Source organism: Megascapheus bottae, chromosome X, assembly GCF_031878675.1.
Source record: "Megascapheus bottae isolate mThoBot1 chromosome X, mThoBot2.hap1, whole genome shotgun sequence".
In the NCBI taxonomy this organism is placed as follows: domain Eukaryota; kingdom Metazoa; phylum Chordata; class Mammalia; order Rodentia; family Geomyidae; genus Megascapheus; species Megascapheus bottae.
This window is the reverse complement of record NC_143547.1, coordinates 91,278,124-91,296,046: the sequence shown is the minus strand read 5'-3', so window position 1 is coordinate 91,296,046 and position 17,923 is coordinate 91,278,124. Positions and strand designations below refer to the sequence as shown.

The 17,923-nt window shown below is 39.4% G+C and overlaps 1 protein-coding gene across 1 annotated transcript in view; it reads left to right on the top strand.

Annotated features, from left to right (window-relative positions):
• Gpc3 (glypican 3) overlaps positions 1-17,923 on the top strand; it is a 406,231-nt gene that overhangs the window by 252,277 nt on the left and 136,031 nt on the right. Inside the window, exon 4 of the mRNA XM_090326767.1 lies at positions 14,086-14,219. Coding sequence (XP_090182893.1) covers positions 14,086-14,219 — 134 coding nt within the window. The remainder of the gene's footprint in view (positions 1-14,085; positions 14,220-17,923) is intronic.

Sequence of the window (17,923 nt, the reverse complement as noted above, 5' to 3'; positions counted from 1 at the left end):
GCTAAGGTTACAGGCATGTGTCACCAGTACCTAGCTTTTTGTAGAAATTTCAAGAAAATTTAAAACTTTTATTTATCAATTCATTGAAAATTAATGATAATACTATAACCAGATGCTTACATATTTTTTTCTTCAAAACTGAGGTGTAGTGCTGGGAGTTTGGCGTAGTGGTAGAGTGCTTGCCTACCATGCACAAAGATCCAGGTTCGATTCCTTATACCTAGAAAAGGCCGGAAGTGTTGTTATGGCTCAAGTGGTAGAGCTCTATCCAGGACTGAAGAGAGAAAGAGAGAGAGAGAGAGGGAGAGGGAGAGGGAGAGGGAGAGGGACACAGACCGAGAGAGACAGAGAGAGAGAGAGAGAGAGAGAGAGAGAGAGAGAGAGAGAGAGAGAGAGAGAGAGAGAGAGACAGAGAGACAGAGAGACAGAGAGACAGAGAGACAGAGAGACAGAGAGATAGAGAGGGGGGAGTATTTTTTGGAAAGGAAATAACTTAATGGAAAAAATCATATTGTCACATTTTTGTAAACACCTCTAAATTCTGACTTGATAATAGGCAATTGTATTTTCTTGTCTGTGTATGCATTCAACTTGGTTTGATTTAGGAACATTTAATCGTCCATAGATGTATAATGATTAAGGAACTGTGTTTTAATGTCCTTTCAGTTAAGGATATGTCTGTCTGATAAAATGCAAAAATATGGCAAGTGATCATTTCTTCCTTTGTGTTATCTCTGGTTTTTGGTAATTTCTTAATAGTTACAATAGGGAATAAACTAGCATTTTTGTTAATTGTTCACTTTCTATTACACTAAAATATCTTTCACTCTGCAAGAATTTTTAGCTATTATATACTTTTTGTATTATGATGCAATGGTTATTTGAAAAAATATTGCTTACTGCATTATACTGACCTGTTAGCTATGAACATGCTTCACTATATAATATCAAAATATTATATTTATAAGTATCAGCACTGTTTTAATCTGAAAAACCTGTAAGAATTGGAAAACTGTCAAGCTTCATGTGAAAGACACATGGTTTCTTTCCTTCAATACATTTTGAATCCACACATTTTAACATTGGCATTGAATACTTGTCAGTGTTTGCCTTGAAATAGTAGATTTGCCTGTTTGTGAGAAAAAATGCTTGCCAATATTCAATTCTGAAGACATTTTGTCTATCAGACTTTTAAGTAAAAATGGTATTTCATCAAAATGAGTCTAGTTCATGACATAATTCAATCGCACATGTGCTTTTCCTCACACATGTGACTACCATACATCAGCATGTAGCACAAGCACTTCATGCACACCTTTCATTTCATACTGTTAAAAACACATCTGACTAGCTCAATAGCTATGTTTATATGACCATATGGGATGATGATAAGCAAAACGAACAGCAGGATATGGAAACAGGAGGTTTATCTTTGTGGATTTTTTTAAAACAACATTAAAAATATACTATGTGAAGTTATTTCTTTCTCTTTGTTTTTATTCCCTTAGGGTTTATCCCCTGTTGTTACTGTATCTGACCTTGGTACCTGATATATTGTATATATGTTTATTTGTTTATTTGCATTGGGGAAGGGGAGGGGAAAAACAAGATAATGAGCCAAAGGACAAAGGATGAACCAATGTAACAGAGATATTCACAAAGCAATGTGTTGGAAATAAAGTCTATAACTGGTGGGAGATAAAAGTGAGAGAAAAACATTGGAGGGGGTACCAATGTTTGAGAAGTAATATACTCACCATTTAAGAATGTAACTGTAACCCCTCTATACATCACCCCAATAATGAAATTTTAAAAAAAAAACAAACAAAAAAACCCCACAAAAAACATGTGGTAGAGCCTTGAGAAAAACAAAAAGCAAAACAAAAGCAAGAGCATAAAGCCCTAATACCAGAAAAAACAAAAGGCATGTAGTCAAGGGTCAAGAGTTAACTAACTTAATCTTTACTGTTTCTTCTTGTACATTTTTAAGTGAAATTGGCTTTAAGAAAATTGTGTATGTTTACACTGGCCACTATTGTAATTTGGTGTCACTGTGCTGACTTAGGATAGGGTTTAAATTTTAATAATCCTTAGCTCTCCAATAGAGATTCTGTTCTCTCATTGTAAATACCATCACATTTGCCTGAGGAAAGCCTATTCATTTGAACATTATTCCACACTTTGAGTTGTTTCGCACTATGAGTGGCTCCTCTTTGGCTAGTTTTCACTTGTTTGAGCTCTGATTGGTCCTAATACTAGATAAATGTCAGCAAAATAGCAATCCCTGGCGATGTCTGTAGATCTATCCATCTGTAAAACAAAAACACAATCTATAGAAAACATATAAATTCCATTTTTCTGTTCATTGAATTGGTTTCTCTCTCACTGGAAAGTGGCATGATTCTATCTGCTGACTTTTCATCCAGCAGACAGTCAGCAATGTTAGTCCTAGACTGCTTTAATAGTTTTCCCACTATTGCATGTATTCCCCCAGCTAGTGCAATGCACTGAATTATTCTATAGTACGTGTCAGTGGTTTTTTTCATTTCTATTTGGGAAAGCTGTAACAATTTTGACTTTTAAAGAACTCCTAACATTGACTTTAAATATTGAACTCCATTTTGTTTAAACTCTGAATAATTGATTTCAGGATAACTCTACAACTTAGCTTACACTGTGATATTTTTCAAATGCTCTGTTGTATGAGACACAATGAGATAAATACTTTGTGGTGATAAGATCAAGAGAGAGATAACTTTTGTTTCATTATTGTTGTTGTTGGTGGTGGTGGTGGTGGAGGTTATGGTGCTTGATCTCAGGGCCTGAATGTTGTCCCTGAGTTTTTTTATTCAAGGTTAGTACCCTACAACTTTGAGCCAGAGTGACATGTCTGGTTTTCTGGTGGTTAATTGGAGAAAATTGTTCAAGATTCAAAGTTATTTATAAAGAAAAGAAAACACAACTTAGTGTGTGAATGTTGGAAAGTACTGAAGAAAAATCACCAGCAATGCTTTGTTTTCTTCTGGCTTGGCAAATGAGTAAGCAGGGATTGTTTTTCACTGGGATAGAGCATAGAGATTGGCAGATTTGGAGAAATGGTAACTTTTTAAATTATATTTTATTGTTGGGATGGTGTTTAGAGGAGTTACAGTTACATTCATCAGTTAGTAGGTACATTACTTCTTGAACATTGCTACCCTTTCCCATGTTTTTCTCCCACTTTGCCTTCCCCGAACCCCCATCACTTATGTTTTGTCCTTACCTTCCCATTTTCAAATACACAAATGAACGTAAGAAGTAGTAATTAAATTCAAACTTAAGTTGATCAATTACATGAAGTTCTCTTTTTATACCACCCTACCCGCCACCATTATTTGTCTTATGTGATTAAACAACAGTGTCATCATTGTTAATAGTAGGGATTTGTGTTAGATAAGAATCATCAACAAATATTGCTGTGGCTCAAAGTGGTAGAACGTAAGCCTTGAGCTGAAGAGCTCAGAGACAGTGCCCAGCCTCAGGGTTCAAGCCCCATGTCCAACCAAAAAAAAAAAGTCCAAATTCTTGTCGGGCTCTGATGGCTCACACCTGTAATCCTAACCACTCAGGAGTCTGAGATCTGAGGATCATGGTTCGAAGCCATCCAGGGCAGAAAAGTATGTGAGAGTGTTAGCTCCAATAAATTACTCAGAAAAAGTAGGAAATGCCAGGCTTGGCAGCTCACGCCTGTAACCCTACCTACTCGGGAGGCTGAGATCTGATGATCAAGGTTCAAAGCCAGCCTGGGCACAAAAGGATCCGAGACTCTTATCTCCAATTAAATGGTGCTTGGCTCAAGGGTAGGGTGGTAGCCTTGAGCTGAAGAGCTCAGGGACAGCGCCCAGGCCAAGTTCAAGCCCCATGACCCACAAAATAAAAGAAAGAGAAAAAGAAAAATGTGGGAAGTGGTGCTGTGGCTCATGCGGTAGTGTGCTAGCCATGAGCACAGAAAAGGCTCAGGGACAGCACCCAGGCCCTGAGTTCAAGCCATAGCAACAAAGAAAAAAATCTCAAGCACACAAGTGGAATTGCAGTTTCAGCTCAGATTCCCTTCTGTAATGCCTTTTATAAACTAGGGACTCATGTCATCAAAATCCTTTTACTATCTTCCAAAAGTCTTCACTGAAAGACTTCTTGTCAATACTATTACTTGATAATTACCTATGTACCTAACTGGCAGAGACATGATTCTGACACACTCCTGCAAATAGCAGAAGGTAAATAGTGTGTTTTCAAAACGATTCATTAGATTTCTATATGGTTGGGAATGGCATTTTACGTTGAATCATGATTTTTACTTCATCCTCATATGTCAGTCAGGTTCCATGGGCATTGTTATGTTTATTTTATAGATGAAGAAGTTAAGTTTTAAGGAAATTAAATGTCTTCTCTAAAGTTGTTGAAATATTCTTATATTTTGAGCTATTGCTGAACACTGATGAGTTACGTCTGTTATCCTAGTTACTCAGGACTGAAATATGAGGGTTGTGGTTCAAACTCAGCTTAGATAGTAAAGTCTGTGAAACTCTAAAACTACCTCCCACTAAAACTACCCCTCAAAAGCTGCAATTGGAGAGCTGTGATTCAAGTAGTAGAGTGCTATCCTTGGACAAAAGTAGCTTAAGGGCCAGTGCCTAGACACGGAGTGCAAGTCTCAGGCCTCCCCCGCCTCCAAAAAAAGTGTCTGGGCTGTGACTTGAACCCAGGTCTTCTAATTCCGAACTGAAATCATTTCAATACAACATAGTAAGTAATACACCAGCTCCACAGTAAACTGATCTGTGGAATTTTCATTACTGTTTCAAAGATTCCAATTTCAAAAATTGACTTGGATGAAATGTTTAAATAATGGCATCTGAGTTCTTAAAATAGCTTGATTCATAATACATTACAGATTATTACAGAGCTTTTATTTTAATGGTCAAGTAATTAATAATGAGGCATAGTAGAATGTGGAGTGGGGGCAAAGAGGGATCAGTTACATTGTTCATTAGCCTCTCCAGATCAATCAATAGTTAATTAATAATGATGTGCTTCCTGAAGTACAAGGTTATAAATTAATTTAGTGCTCATATGCATATTTTCTGTAGGAAAAAATGAGTGGAAAATGCCTGCCATGCCCATGTCATTGTAAGAAAATGTATGTAATGATTACAAGCATATAATAAGAGTGGCTTGCTTAGCCAAATGTTTGTTCATTTTTGTTAATCAGTATTCATTTGAGCTTACTTCCATGCAGTTCGAAGAAGCAGTGCAATCAGTTGAGTAGTGTGGCAGATTTAAATCAGTAATAAAAGCCCAGGGGAAATTAACAAGACAAAACATTAACCACAGACTAAACATTAACATATATTAGCATTTTTATTATACCTGTGGAATTGTTAAATGGGCAGAGTGACTACTATTTTAAAAACTTCATGTCGTATATCACATAATTTCAATGTATGTTTTGTTTTAAAACTTTTAAGATTTAATTAAACAAAATTGTACAACAATATAATAGATGATTCAGTAGAGGAAAGCTTGTGTTGTGGATGGGTGGGTGCAGATGGTATACATGCAGCTTGAACTCAGAGCCTCATATTCTTTTTATTTTATTTTTATTTTTTGTCAGCCCTGGGGCTTGAACTCAGGACCTGGGCATTGTCCTTGGACACTTTTTTTTTCTCAAGGCTAGAGCTCTACCACTTGAGCAACAGCAACACTTCTGGCTTTTTCTATGTATGTGGTTCCAGGGAATCAAACCCAGGGCTTCGTGCATGCTAGGGAAGCATGCTACCACTAAGCCACGCTCCCAGCCCCTCATATTCTTTCTTGCCTCTCCAGTTCCCTTTATTTTATTTAAACTGACATTTTGAATTATTACTTTGGACCCAAAGTATCCCCCCCAAAAAAGCCACCGGTAATTCTCATCCCAAAAGGATCATAAGAGAATTCACATTGCAACCACATAACCCAAAGAATATTCTTTAGGGTTTCAATGACTCTGTGATCTAAAACTGACTTTATAGCAACTGTTTAGCAAAATTTCCCTAAAACATTTTTTTGTCGGTCGTAGGGCTTGAACTTGGCCTGGGCACTATCCCTGAGCTCTTAACCTCAAGGCTACCGCCCTACCTCTGGGCCTGGGCGTTGTCCCTGGGCATTTGTCCCTGGGCTGTTAAGCTCAAGGCTAGTGCTCTACCACTTGAGCCATAGCACCACTTCTGGTTTTCTAGTGGTTAATTGGAGATAATAGCCTCATGGACTTTCCTGCGTGGGCTGGCTTTGAACCATGGATTGTCAGATCTAAGCCTTCTGAGTAGCTAGGATTACAGATGTAAGCCACCGGTGCCTGGCTCCTAAAACAGATTTTGAGACCACAATGAATCAGATTAAGGTCTAGCTGGAAAGTTATTCTACAATTAAATTACAAAAGTATTAAGGAGGTCCTAGAGCCTTGACAGTTTGGGATACAACTCCTAAAGAGGGGGAATTGTATTGGTTGCTGTACAGCCATCACCACCCTCCAACACTGTAACATTTCTGAGGGCAGTGCAAGTATCCATGACACAGTCAGTATCATATACTCACACTTGAGAGCTTTTCCATTTCTGCTTCTGCTTCTCCCCTCTCCTTTTCCCTCTCCCACCTCCCTCTTTCTGTTGTGCACCATGTAAGTTGAAGCACATAGACTTGGGTACACCCCCCCACCTCTTACATGAGAAAAACATATCCCTTAGTGCTAGTGAGAGAGAGCTACAGATACATGTTAATGTCATAGCATTCTCTCCTGACCTCCTTTTTTGGTTTTCTAACCTTTTAGGCTAGTATGGCTAAAGACTTTATTCTTCTTGCGTTTTTGTAATCAGAGGAGTAACCTGGTATCTATACTATGGGAGCATCTGCAAAAGATACAATTAAGTCAAGCGTCACACTATACCTGGAAATGGAATTAAATTGCAGTGGACCTAAAAATCTCAATTTCCACAAGTAGCCAGCTGAAGATGGGACTTTAGTGGGACTCTGGTCGCTTGCCCAGCTCATCTTGACCTCCGGGGCTTTATTAGGCTTGGTAATTGTCTCTGATCTGGCAGACCAAGGAATTTAGAGCTTGCCACTATTGGCTTACTGCTGCTTGTAATACTGCTTGAAACCTAGATTTCAAATGAATAGCAGTTTCCTACTTTTCTTGAGTAGTATGTTTTATGGGGTTTTTTTCCTTCATTATCACCATTTTCTGATGACAGGTAAGTTAGTCTCTCTGATTACCAAGAGAAATGCATGGCATAGAGGGAAGAATTGGAAACAAAAGCAGGTTTTGGATTCAGAAAAATCAGTATGGAAGCCAGATATTCATGCCTATAGTCCTAGCTACTCAGGAAGCTGAGATCTGAGGATCAAGGTTTGAAGTCAGCTTAGGGTAGAAAGCTCATGAGACTCGTAGCTCCAATTAATCACCAGAAAGGCAGAAATGGGGCTGTGGCTCAAGTGGTAGAGTGCTAGCCTTAAACAAAACAAAGCTCAGGGACAGCACCCAAGCTCTGAGTTCAAGCACAAACACACACATACACACACACACACACACACACACACACACACACACACACAAAGAAAAAACAGTATTCAGGTCACAGGTCTGCCATTAATTAGCACTCTGGCCTACTTAAATTAATTTAAGTGGGCTTGTTTCTTTCTCTGCGAAATGGAGATTGTAGTAATACCTGAACTATATTCCTTAGAGGGCTAGTATAGAATTCATCAGAATGAATCAAGAACAAATACAGAAGTTATTTGTAAACCACTAGGCTTGAGTAAGATAATGTTTTTCACATATGGGATATTGATATTGTTGAAAAGCATGCAATGTAGACCATCTGCTCAGACACTCAGGGTGATAGATGAAGAGCTAGGGGGTTTTTTTTGTAACTCTTGAGAAGTCCCAGAACTAACAGCCAATGGTTGAGAATTAATATAGTTAGATGTTTAACCAATACAATGTTTGCATTTCTTGACACTATAGTATTTGCTTTTCATATCAATTTTGGGGCACAGGTGTGAGTTACATCACACCAAATGCTTTGCAGGATTCTAAAGCTTTAACGGGGGTCTTCAGTACTCAGTGGCCTAAAACATGCTTAAGTCATATATTGCAAATTAACAAAAGCAAAGTCATTCTCAGATTTCCCTGTCCCTTCTGCCTTTAAACAGTCTATAAAAGCAAGCCGGTGCTCACCTCTCATATGACGTACCTGAGACAGTCACGTGATTTGATGTCTACGAGAGATAATCACATGATATGTGCCTACTACATACCTGAAGAAAAGGAATGTCCTAGTCTTTGAAAATACAGAGATAAAGAGAAGAATCTTAACAGAACTTACTAGATTTGCCCCAATATGTTATCATTAGAGCATAATGCCTTTGTCTAATCATAGCTCTCCACCAGTATGCAAATCATCAAAATTAACATGAACATGTACAAATTAACCTTCATTTCTAAAGGTAGCTCCCATGTCCTATAAAACTTTACATTGAACATATTTGTATGATTTCCTCTTGTTAATTTGTCTTTTATTCGGAGTATTTCAGCCATGAATATAACAGGGGATTAAAAAAATCCTTCCACCGGGCTGGGAATTTGGCCTAGTGGTAGAGTGCTTGCCTGGCATGCATGAAGGTCAGAGGTCGATTCCTTAGTACCACATACACAGAAAAAGCCAGGCGTGGTGCTGTGGCTCAAGTGGTAGAGTGCTAGCCTTGAGAAAAACCAAGGACAGTGCTCAGACCCTGAGTTCAAGCCACAGGAATAGCCAAAAATTGTCCCTCCACAGTGACATATATTCTAGGGAAATAATTTTCACCTTTTCCCCCCAAGGGAACATAGAATACAATCAAGCATTTCATGTTTTCTTTCTTTGTACCAGTAACTAACTACAAGAAAATGAAGCTGTCACATAGGTCAAATCAATGTACTGAGGCAGGCTGTGGTGCTATATAACTGTCATCTCACTTACTTAGGAGGTGGAGTGTTGGGAGCCAGAGTGGAATCAAACTGTACCTTGACTTGCATCAGACGATGGCTTTATTGTCTTATTGTTTTCTGGCCCTATTCTATGTAAATGACCTGAGAATTACCATATGAATGTAACACCTGGAGGTTCCCTGGGTCTGGAGGAGGGAAGAAGCGGGAGTGGAAAATAAACGCAGCAGTCTCGGCAGACTTTACCTGGACTGCGGACATCCCGGACCCGGTGTGTCTGTCTCTCTTCTATTTCTTGCTAGTCCTTGCCCCCGATTTCAGGAACCCCAATCTGCGAACCCTGGTTTGCTGCCGGTTGGCCCCGGCAGTGGAGGTAGAAGCATCATGATCTGAGGATCAAGGTTTGAGGTGGAGGTAGGAAGGTCATGGTCTGAGGACATAAGCAAAAGCATAGGACCCTATCTTAAGAAAATTGTTGAAAAAAGCAAAAATCCACTGGGCACCAGTGGCTCACACCTGTAATCCTAGCTACTCAGAAGGCTGAGATCTTAGAATATCAGTTCAAAGCCAGCCCAGCCAAGCATGGAAGTCCAGGAGACTCTTATATCCAATTAATTACCAGAAAACCAAAAGTGGTGCTGTGGCTCAAGTGGTAGAGCACTAGCCTTGAGCTGAAGAGCTCAGGGACACTGCCCAAGTCCAGAGTTCAAGCCCCAGGACCAAACAACAACAAACAAACAAACAAAAATGCAAAAATCCTGGGTGCATGAGTCAGATAGTAGAGAGTAGAGTATCTGGCTACCAAACACAAGGCCCTGAGTTTAATTCCTAGTACCCTCATAACATAAAAGGGGTATTATCACAATTAAGAAACAGTAGTAGGGCCATACATAGATGAAACTCAACCTGAAGGGTATTTTGTTAAGTAAATAAACAGATATAAAAAAGCAAATGTTACACTGTTTCACACCTAGAAACTAAAGTAGTTGATCTCTCCCATTTGCTGGTTACCCTAGAAGTTGATAAGGATTGAGGAGAGAGGAGGTAGGGAGAGGCTGCCTAACAGGTACAAAAATACAGTTCAGGAGAGTAAGTTTTAGTGTTGAATAGCATACTAGGATGACTGTATAGCTCACAGTAATTTATAATATATTTCAAACTAGAACATCTTAAATGCTTTCAGCACAAACAAATCGTAAGTATTTGAAGTGATGGATATGCTAATGACCATGTTTGTATACCATTGTGTACCTCCATGAATATGTACAAGTACTATGTGTCAATCAAAGAGAAAGGGGTGGGGTTATAGGTCAGGCCCATCCCACCGGTCTCTACAATCTATCTTATTAGCTCCAGCAGAGTAATTGTATCACATTTGCACAAGGACAACATCTGTGGACCCTGATGGAAAGGAAAGGCACAATGAGTTACTGAAGGAGTTACTGTCCTGCCATAAACCCTAGCTTTATTTGTTGTTGTTGTTTCTTTTGTTGCTGTTGTTTTCTTTTTTCTCTTTTTTTTTTGCCAACCCTGGGCTTGAGCTTAGGGCCTGAGCACTATCCTTGGATTTTCTTAAGGCCAAAGCTCTACCACTTGAGCCTCAGCACCACTTGTGGCGTTTTTTTCTATGTATGTGGTACCGAGGAATTGAACCCAGGTCTTTGTGCATGCTAGGCAAGCACTCTACTACTAGGCTAAACTGCTGGCCCTGTTGCTGTTGTTTTCTTTTGCTTGTCCTGGGGCTTGCATTCTGGACCTAGATCCTGTCCTTGAGCTTCTTTGTATTCAAGGCTAGCACTCTACTATTTGAACTATGGTGTCACTTCCAATTTTCTGGTGGTTCACTGGAGAGATAAGAGTCTCATAGAATTTCCTACCTAGGCTGGCTTCAAACAGCAGTCCTCAGATCTCAGCCTCCCAAGTAGCTTGAGATATAGGCATGAGCCACCAGTGCCTACCAAGCTGTAGCTTTTTAAATTTCAGAAGTAGTAACATATCAGAGCATGCTGGCTCTCCATGCCACAGATTCTGGCACACAAATAAATGCACCGTTAAGAATCATGGTTTTTGGAAAACAGAAAAGTTTTATATTCCACATCTCTTGATAGAGGCACTCACCTAGCTAATAAATTCACTCCAACTAACCAAATTTAAAGGTGACAGCATTTTGGACAAGGTTCAATAGTCGATGAAAAGAAATTGGATTGCATTTCTTATTTAAGAGCCTCAAACTCCTGGGAAGAGTACTGATTTCTGAAATGCCACTTGGGAAGCCCGCTGCTTCAGCAGGGGCGGCTCGAGAATGAGACGTGGGTGTCACAGCAGAGTTCTGATGCTTCTCAAGTGGGAAGCAATAAGGACTTCTTTAAGGTAAATGCTACTTCTCTTTGTAAATTATATTTTCTTTTAGTGCCTACTTCTCAAAACAAGCTCATAATAACTCACCTCCAGTTCAGTGTGGAGTTGATAGATGCAGGGGGATATGCACTCCACAAATGCTTTGTACCTGAGGGAGGGGAAATTGCTTCATAATAGATGTGGGGAAGATAATACAGCCTGTCTGATAAGGTGGAGCACATTTCCCATATGTGAGTGAGCTTGATCGTACCATGTTGGGTGAGTTGGACTTGCAGTTTTCTCATTTGTTCTTGCCCTTCCTATTTGTTGCCTCAGCTGTATCCCCTTTTCTCCAGGATGGGGTGCATTGAAGGAGCAGATGGTTTTTAGTTTTTTTTGTCAGTCATGGGACTTGAACTCTTGGCCTGGGCACAGTCCCTGAGCTCTTTTGCTCAAGGCTAGCACTCTACCATTTTGAGCTACAACACCACTTTCAGTTTTCTGGTGGTTCATTAGATATAAGAGTCTCATGGACTTTCCTACCTGGGCTGGATCTGAACCAGGATCTTCAGATCTCAGCCTCCTGAGTAGCTAGGATTACATGTGTGAGCCACTGGTGCATGGCTGAGGGCAGATACTTTAACAGTCTTGCTGTTAAACACCAAATGAGTATTCTGACAGAAAGAACTGACTTTGGATGGATAGGACATTCTTACAGCTATGATTTCTCATAGACAGGTTATTGTGAAAGATTTGATTTTGATGCTTGTGGCACAAGCATAGGTCAAAAGAATATATGTGTGTGCTAAGAACACTTTGATCCTGCTGACATAGATTCTCACATTGCTGTCTGTTCACAGAACAAGAAATGGGTATTGATGGGACAATAAGCCAGCTTTTAGCTTTTGAAATTTCACCTACAGTTTGGCCAAGAAAATATGTGGTTGTGTATAGACATAAAGTTGTTGTGTATAGTTACTCTCTCTGGAGCATTTTGTTGTTCTTTTGTTTTGTTTTGTTTTTGTCAGCTATGGGTCTTGATCTCTTTTGGTCAAGGCTAGTGCCCTACCACTTGAGCCACAGTGTTATTTCTGGTTTTCTGGTGCTTAATTGGAAATAGGAGTCTCGTGGCCCTTCTTGCCTAGGCTGGCTTTGAACTTCCATCCTCAGATCTCAGCCTCCTGAGTAGCTGAGATTACAGGTGTGAGCCACCAGCACTCAGCTTCCTCTGTTATTTGTATATGTATTATATGCTTTGAATGTGATTGGAACTTAGTCCCTTATTCCAGTTGAGGTACCCAGTTAGGGCAGATGGAGACAGTGCTCATTGAAGTTATTATTAGCTTAAGTCAACTAGTACTGCATAAACACTTGTGAAGACTTCAGTATCTCACATGTCAAAGCTAGATAGAATGTGAGGGGGGGATAAAACATTGCTATGTAAGTATTAAAGAACTATCTGCCTGGCACTGGTAGCTCATACCTGTAATCCTAGCTATTCAGGAGGCTGAGATCTGAGGATCATGGCTCAAAACTAGCATGTGCAGAATAGTCCATAAGACTTATCTCCAATACACTCCTCACAAAAAAACAGAAGTGGCACTGTGGCTCAAATGGTAGAGAGCAAGCCTTGAGCCCAAAGAGGCTCAGGGACAGGGCCTTAAGGCCAAGAGTTCAAACCCTATGACAAGCAAAAGAAGAGAGAGAGAGAGAGAGAGAGAGAGAGAGAGAGAGAGAGAGAGAGAGAGAGAGACAGACAGACAGACAGACAGACAGACAGACAGACAGACAGAGACAGAGAGAGAGACAGAGAGAGACAGAGAAATATCAAAGGTATTGAATGATGCATGATGCATGATTCATAGTGGATGACCCTGGCTACTAATTAGTTGATGTGCCTACTTCCTTGAGTATTTAAGGGAAAGACAGGTGAACATCAACCTTGATATTTTTCACGGTACCTTAGGTTGAATCTTACAAAAAAAATGCAAGCATGTAGAATAATTATGTATGAAAGGTTGCTATCCTCTTAATAGACAATTCAACACACCTTTTGCATTACCATCTCTTCCCAGTTTTTCCAAAAATTTCCCATTCCCTTTTATATACATACAAATTCTCACACACACACACACACACACACACACACACAAGCACATACATATATGTACCAAGTACCATTGAAATGTGTCAGTAGCATGTAGCCTATGTAGAGGTTCCATTTACTTCACTATAATAAAATGCATTTTTCATCCTAGGATTTTTTTTTGTCAGTCCTGGGCTTGAACTAAGGGCCTGACGCTTTCCCTGAGCTCTTTTGCTCAAGGTTAGCACTCTACCACTGTGAGCCACAACTCCACTTCCAGTTTTCTGGTGATTAGAGATAAGACTCTCATGCATTTTCTTGCCTGGGCTGGCTTTGAACCATGATCCCCAGATTTCAGCCTCCTGGGTAGTAGTTAGGATTACAGGTGTGAGTCATGGGCATGGGCCAGGAAGATATCTTAATAGCCTGTATTCCAAATGGGATTGTTGACCCCTGGCTCTGCCCATGACCAACCAGTCTTCTGTCTTCTTGTCCTTCAATGGCTATTTGCATTTAAACCATATCATGTTTTTGGACTCTATCAATAGCTTCAGTCTTCTCTTCCGAAAGAAATTAGGGGAGCAAAGTGAAGTGCAATTCCTAATCTGTTTCTGGTGTCATATCTGTGAATATATTAAATGATATTTCTTCTTTTTTTCAGATTGGCAAGTTATGTGCCCATTCTCAACAACGCCAATATAGATCTGCTTATTATCCTGAAGATCTGTTTATTGACAAGAAAGTATTAAAAGTTGCTCATGTAGAACATGAAGAAACCTTATCTAGCCGAAGAAGGTAAGAAGGCTGTTGGGTTTTTTTTCTCCTTCTATTTCAGAGTACAATTAGCTATTGTGTTTTAAGGTTTTAAAAAAAACCACTGGAGAGAAGTTTCTTAAACAAATGTTATTTAGTTCTTCTGAGTATAGTCTATGCGACTCTACATTGTTGTATTAGCTATTTATATATGGAAAGTTTACATTCAAATATGGCTTGGCTATAATTCACTATCTTTTTTCTGTAACAGTGGCAGATGATAGGATTTACTTAGAGTGGCACAGACTCTCCTTTTCAAGGTGTCTCATTTATTGAACAGGATATTTTCTGCTTACATTCAGCCTTACAGCTTAGCATTTTGGCTTGTGGTTTTTCTCATTACTAACAGACAGTTGGGGTTAAAATTTGTCAGATAGGATCTAGAAAGGCATACTTGTGCACATGCACACACACACACACACACACACACACTTTAAAGTGATCAAATAAAGTATCTGGTTCATATTGCTTAAAACAACAGTCAAACAAAATAGATATTCTTACTCCTTTTATTCTCTCTTTCCCCATCCAGGTTTCTTCTAACCCTATTCTAATTTCTGGGTTACAATTTAGGGTTAGAAATCACATGGGAAGCATGACACAATTCTAAGAAAAGTGTGGGACCCACAAGGACTGTCTATATAGCCAGGCTTGACAATGGTGTAAGAATAGCTAAGCATAGCTAGGTGATGGTGGCTTGTGTCTGTAATCTTCCTAGTTACTTAGGAGGCTCAGATCTGAGGAGCAATTCAAAGCTAGCCCCAGGAGGAAAATCCTTAAGACTCCTATTTCCAGTTAACCTCCAAAAATCCAGAAGCAGAGCTGTGGCTCAAGTGGTAAAACACTAGCGTTGGACAAAACAGCTCAGGGAAAGAACCTAAGCCCTCTCAGTTCAAGCTCCAGGACCAGCAGCACACAGACCACAACAACAACAACAAAAACTCTTTTGAGTAGTTCTTAGAGTTAGGAGAGATTGACCTATATGTGAGGAATTAGGAAGTTAAATAAGCAACATCTCAGATTTGGACTCCTTTTTCTCCAGATTTTACTAGAGGTTTTAAAATGGTAATTCTTGGTCTTATGTGGTACAGTTCAGGATGAGAGCTGGTAGTAATGTTGCTAAGAAAAAATGCCCCAAGGAAGCATTTCAAAAAGTACTCTTTTCATTTCTCTTGTTGACTTTCAACATAATGGAATTCAAGTTTTCCTGAAGTAGTCCTTTAAAAGTGTAATTTAAGGATTTTCTGTGACTCATAAAGAGCCTCTGAGGTGAAATGTTCCATTGACTAACAATACATCTGCTTTGTTTGTTCATACATTTTGTTCTTACACTTCAACCAAATCAACACATTTCAATAGATTAAATAGCAATGAAGAACTTGCCTGTTTCCTATTACTTAGAAATTTTTCATAAAAATAGTATTGATAATGTTAGCTTTAAATTCATAATAGATTTTAAATTTGTTCTGCATTTTAATTTCTAGATCAGCAAATACTGAAAGAGAAATGAAAACATTAGGAGATCCTTAGTAATTTTTTCCATATATTTTATTGTAATTAATAGAAGGGTTACATTATATTCACCAGTAATTTTTTTTGTCAGTCCTGGGACTTGAACTCTGGGCCTGGGCATTGTCCCTGAGCTCTTCAGCTCAAGGCTACCACCCTACCCATTGAACCACAATGCCACTTCCGGTTTTCTGGTAGATAATTGGAGATAAGAGTCTCATGGACTTTAGTGCCTGGGCTGGCTTTGAACCATGATCCTCAGTTCTCAGCCTCCTGAGTAGCTAGGAGTATAGGTGTGATCCTTAGTAATTTTTATGAGTATAATTAATGCCTTACATACATCATCCTAATATGAGATCTGGAGGATTTCGATTTAAAACTAGCCTGGTCCATGATACTTTATCTCCAAAATAACTAACAATATGCTGGGCCAGGGGCTGAGAATATGACCAAGTGGTAGAGTACTCGCCTAGGATGCAACAAGACCAGGGTTCAATTCCCTGGTACCATGTACAGAGAAAAGAAAGCTGGAAGTAGTGCTGTGGCTCAAGTGGTAGAGCTCTAGACTTGAGAAAAACCCAAGGGCAGTGCTCAGGCCCTGAGTTCAAGCCTCAGGACTGGCAAAAAATCTGGGCTGAGGGCATGGTTTAAGTGATAGAGGACCCATTGAACCAGAAAGCCAAGTAAACCCCAGGATCCGAGTTCAAACCCTAGAACCCCCAAAAGGAAAATACAGTGTGTAAAGGGGTTGCGATAATTATCTATTGCTAGAAAACAAATAAGTTCAAAAATAGTTATTTAAAATACCCGCCATATCAACAGTTTTTGTTAGTCAGAAATATGTGACTGGCTTAGCCAGGAGGAATCAAAAGTCTGTAAAGGTATTTCAATGAAGATGTTGCCTGTGGCTACAGTGATTTTTGTCTTGTTTTGATTTGTAGTGCAGGGAATTAAACTCAAGACCTCATGAATACTACCACAGAACTGCATCCCCAGCCCAAGGCTGGAGTTTTGTCTGAGGTTGATTAATCCACTCCCAAAATGATTCATTTATAGTTTTACCAAGTCAGGGCTGTTTTGGGAATGGGGATTGAGTCAGTCAACATGAACCCCATCAGCCTCCTCACAACAAGGGAAGCTGTTTTCCCCCAAATAAGTGGTTCATGGAAGACTGCAAAGCAGAAGGTGTAACATCTTACTTTTGGAAGTAAGATGCCATGAATACTGGCATATTTGATTTGTTCATAGTAAAAACTAACTCTAATATGCTCAAAGGGAAGAAATTAAGGGTACCTCTTGAATGGAGGAGTTATCAGTGAATTATAGACATATTTTTCAACCACTGTAGTCCTCCTGACACTAAAATATCTGAGAAGCATTTTAGAATAGCTTTGGAATGCTTTGGCATTCGCATCTCTTCCTGGCAAGGTGCAATCAAGCCATATATCAAGGCCCTCTTTGCTTTTTGCCTGTCCTTTGTCTATGAGTCTTAGCCTGAATCATGGCAGTCATCAAGTTTACTTGATGAGTGTATTACTACTAGAAATCTATTGTTGACTGAGTGTGTGTTTGTATATGTGTGGATGTCTTTTTTTTCAGTTCACCAGTAATTTATTAGTTGTAGTAAGTGTGCTAGGCACAAAAATGGTAAGACACAGTCTTTGCTGTCCACCTTATTCTAATGGAGAAATAGATATAAATATAAATAATACCAAATTATTTGTACGAATACCAAGACAAATAAAAACATGGTGTACAGAGATAACCTACACAGAAAACTTCAGGGAGTTATACCAGAGGCTTCATGGAGCAAGTGGTTTGTGAATTTGTAATGGATCTGTAATGTGCAGCTTTTTCAAAATAGGCATGAAAGTGGGACGCCTATGGCTCACACATATCATCCTACCTACCCATGAGGCTGAGATTTGTGGATCACGTTTGAAGCCATCCCAGGCAGGAAAGTTCATGTGACTCTATTCTTCAATTAACTAGCAAAATCAGAAGTGTAGCTGTGACTTGGGACTTAGAACGCCAGCCTTGAACTGAAAAAATAAAACCAGTGACAACCCCCAGACCCTGAGTTCAAGCCCCAGTACCAACATATAGAAAGAGAAAGAGAGGACGGGGGGAGAGAAGGAAGGAAAAGAAAGAAAAGGAAAGAAAAGAGAAGATAATAA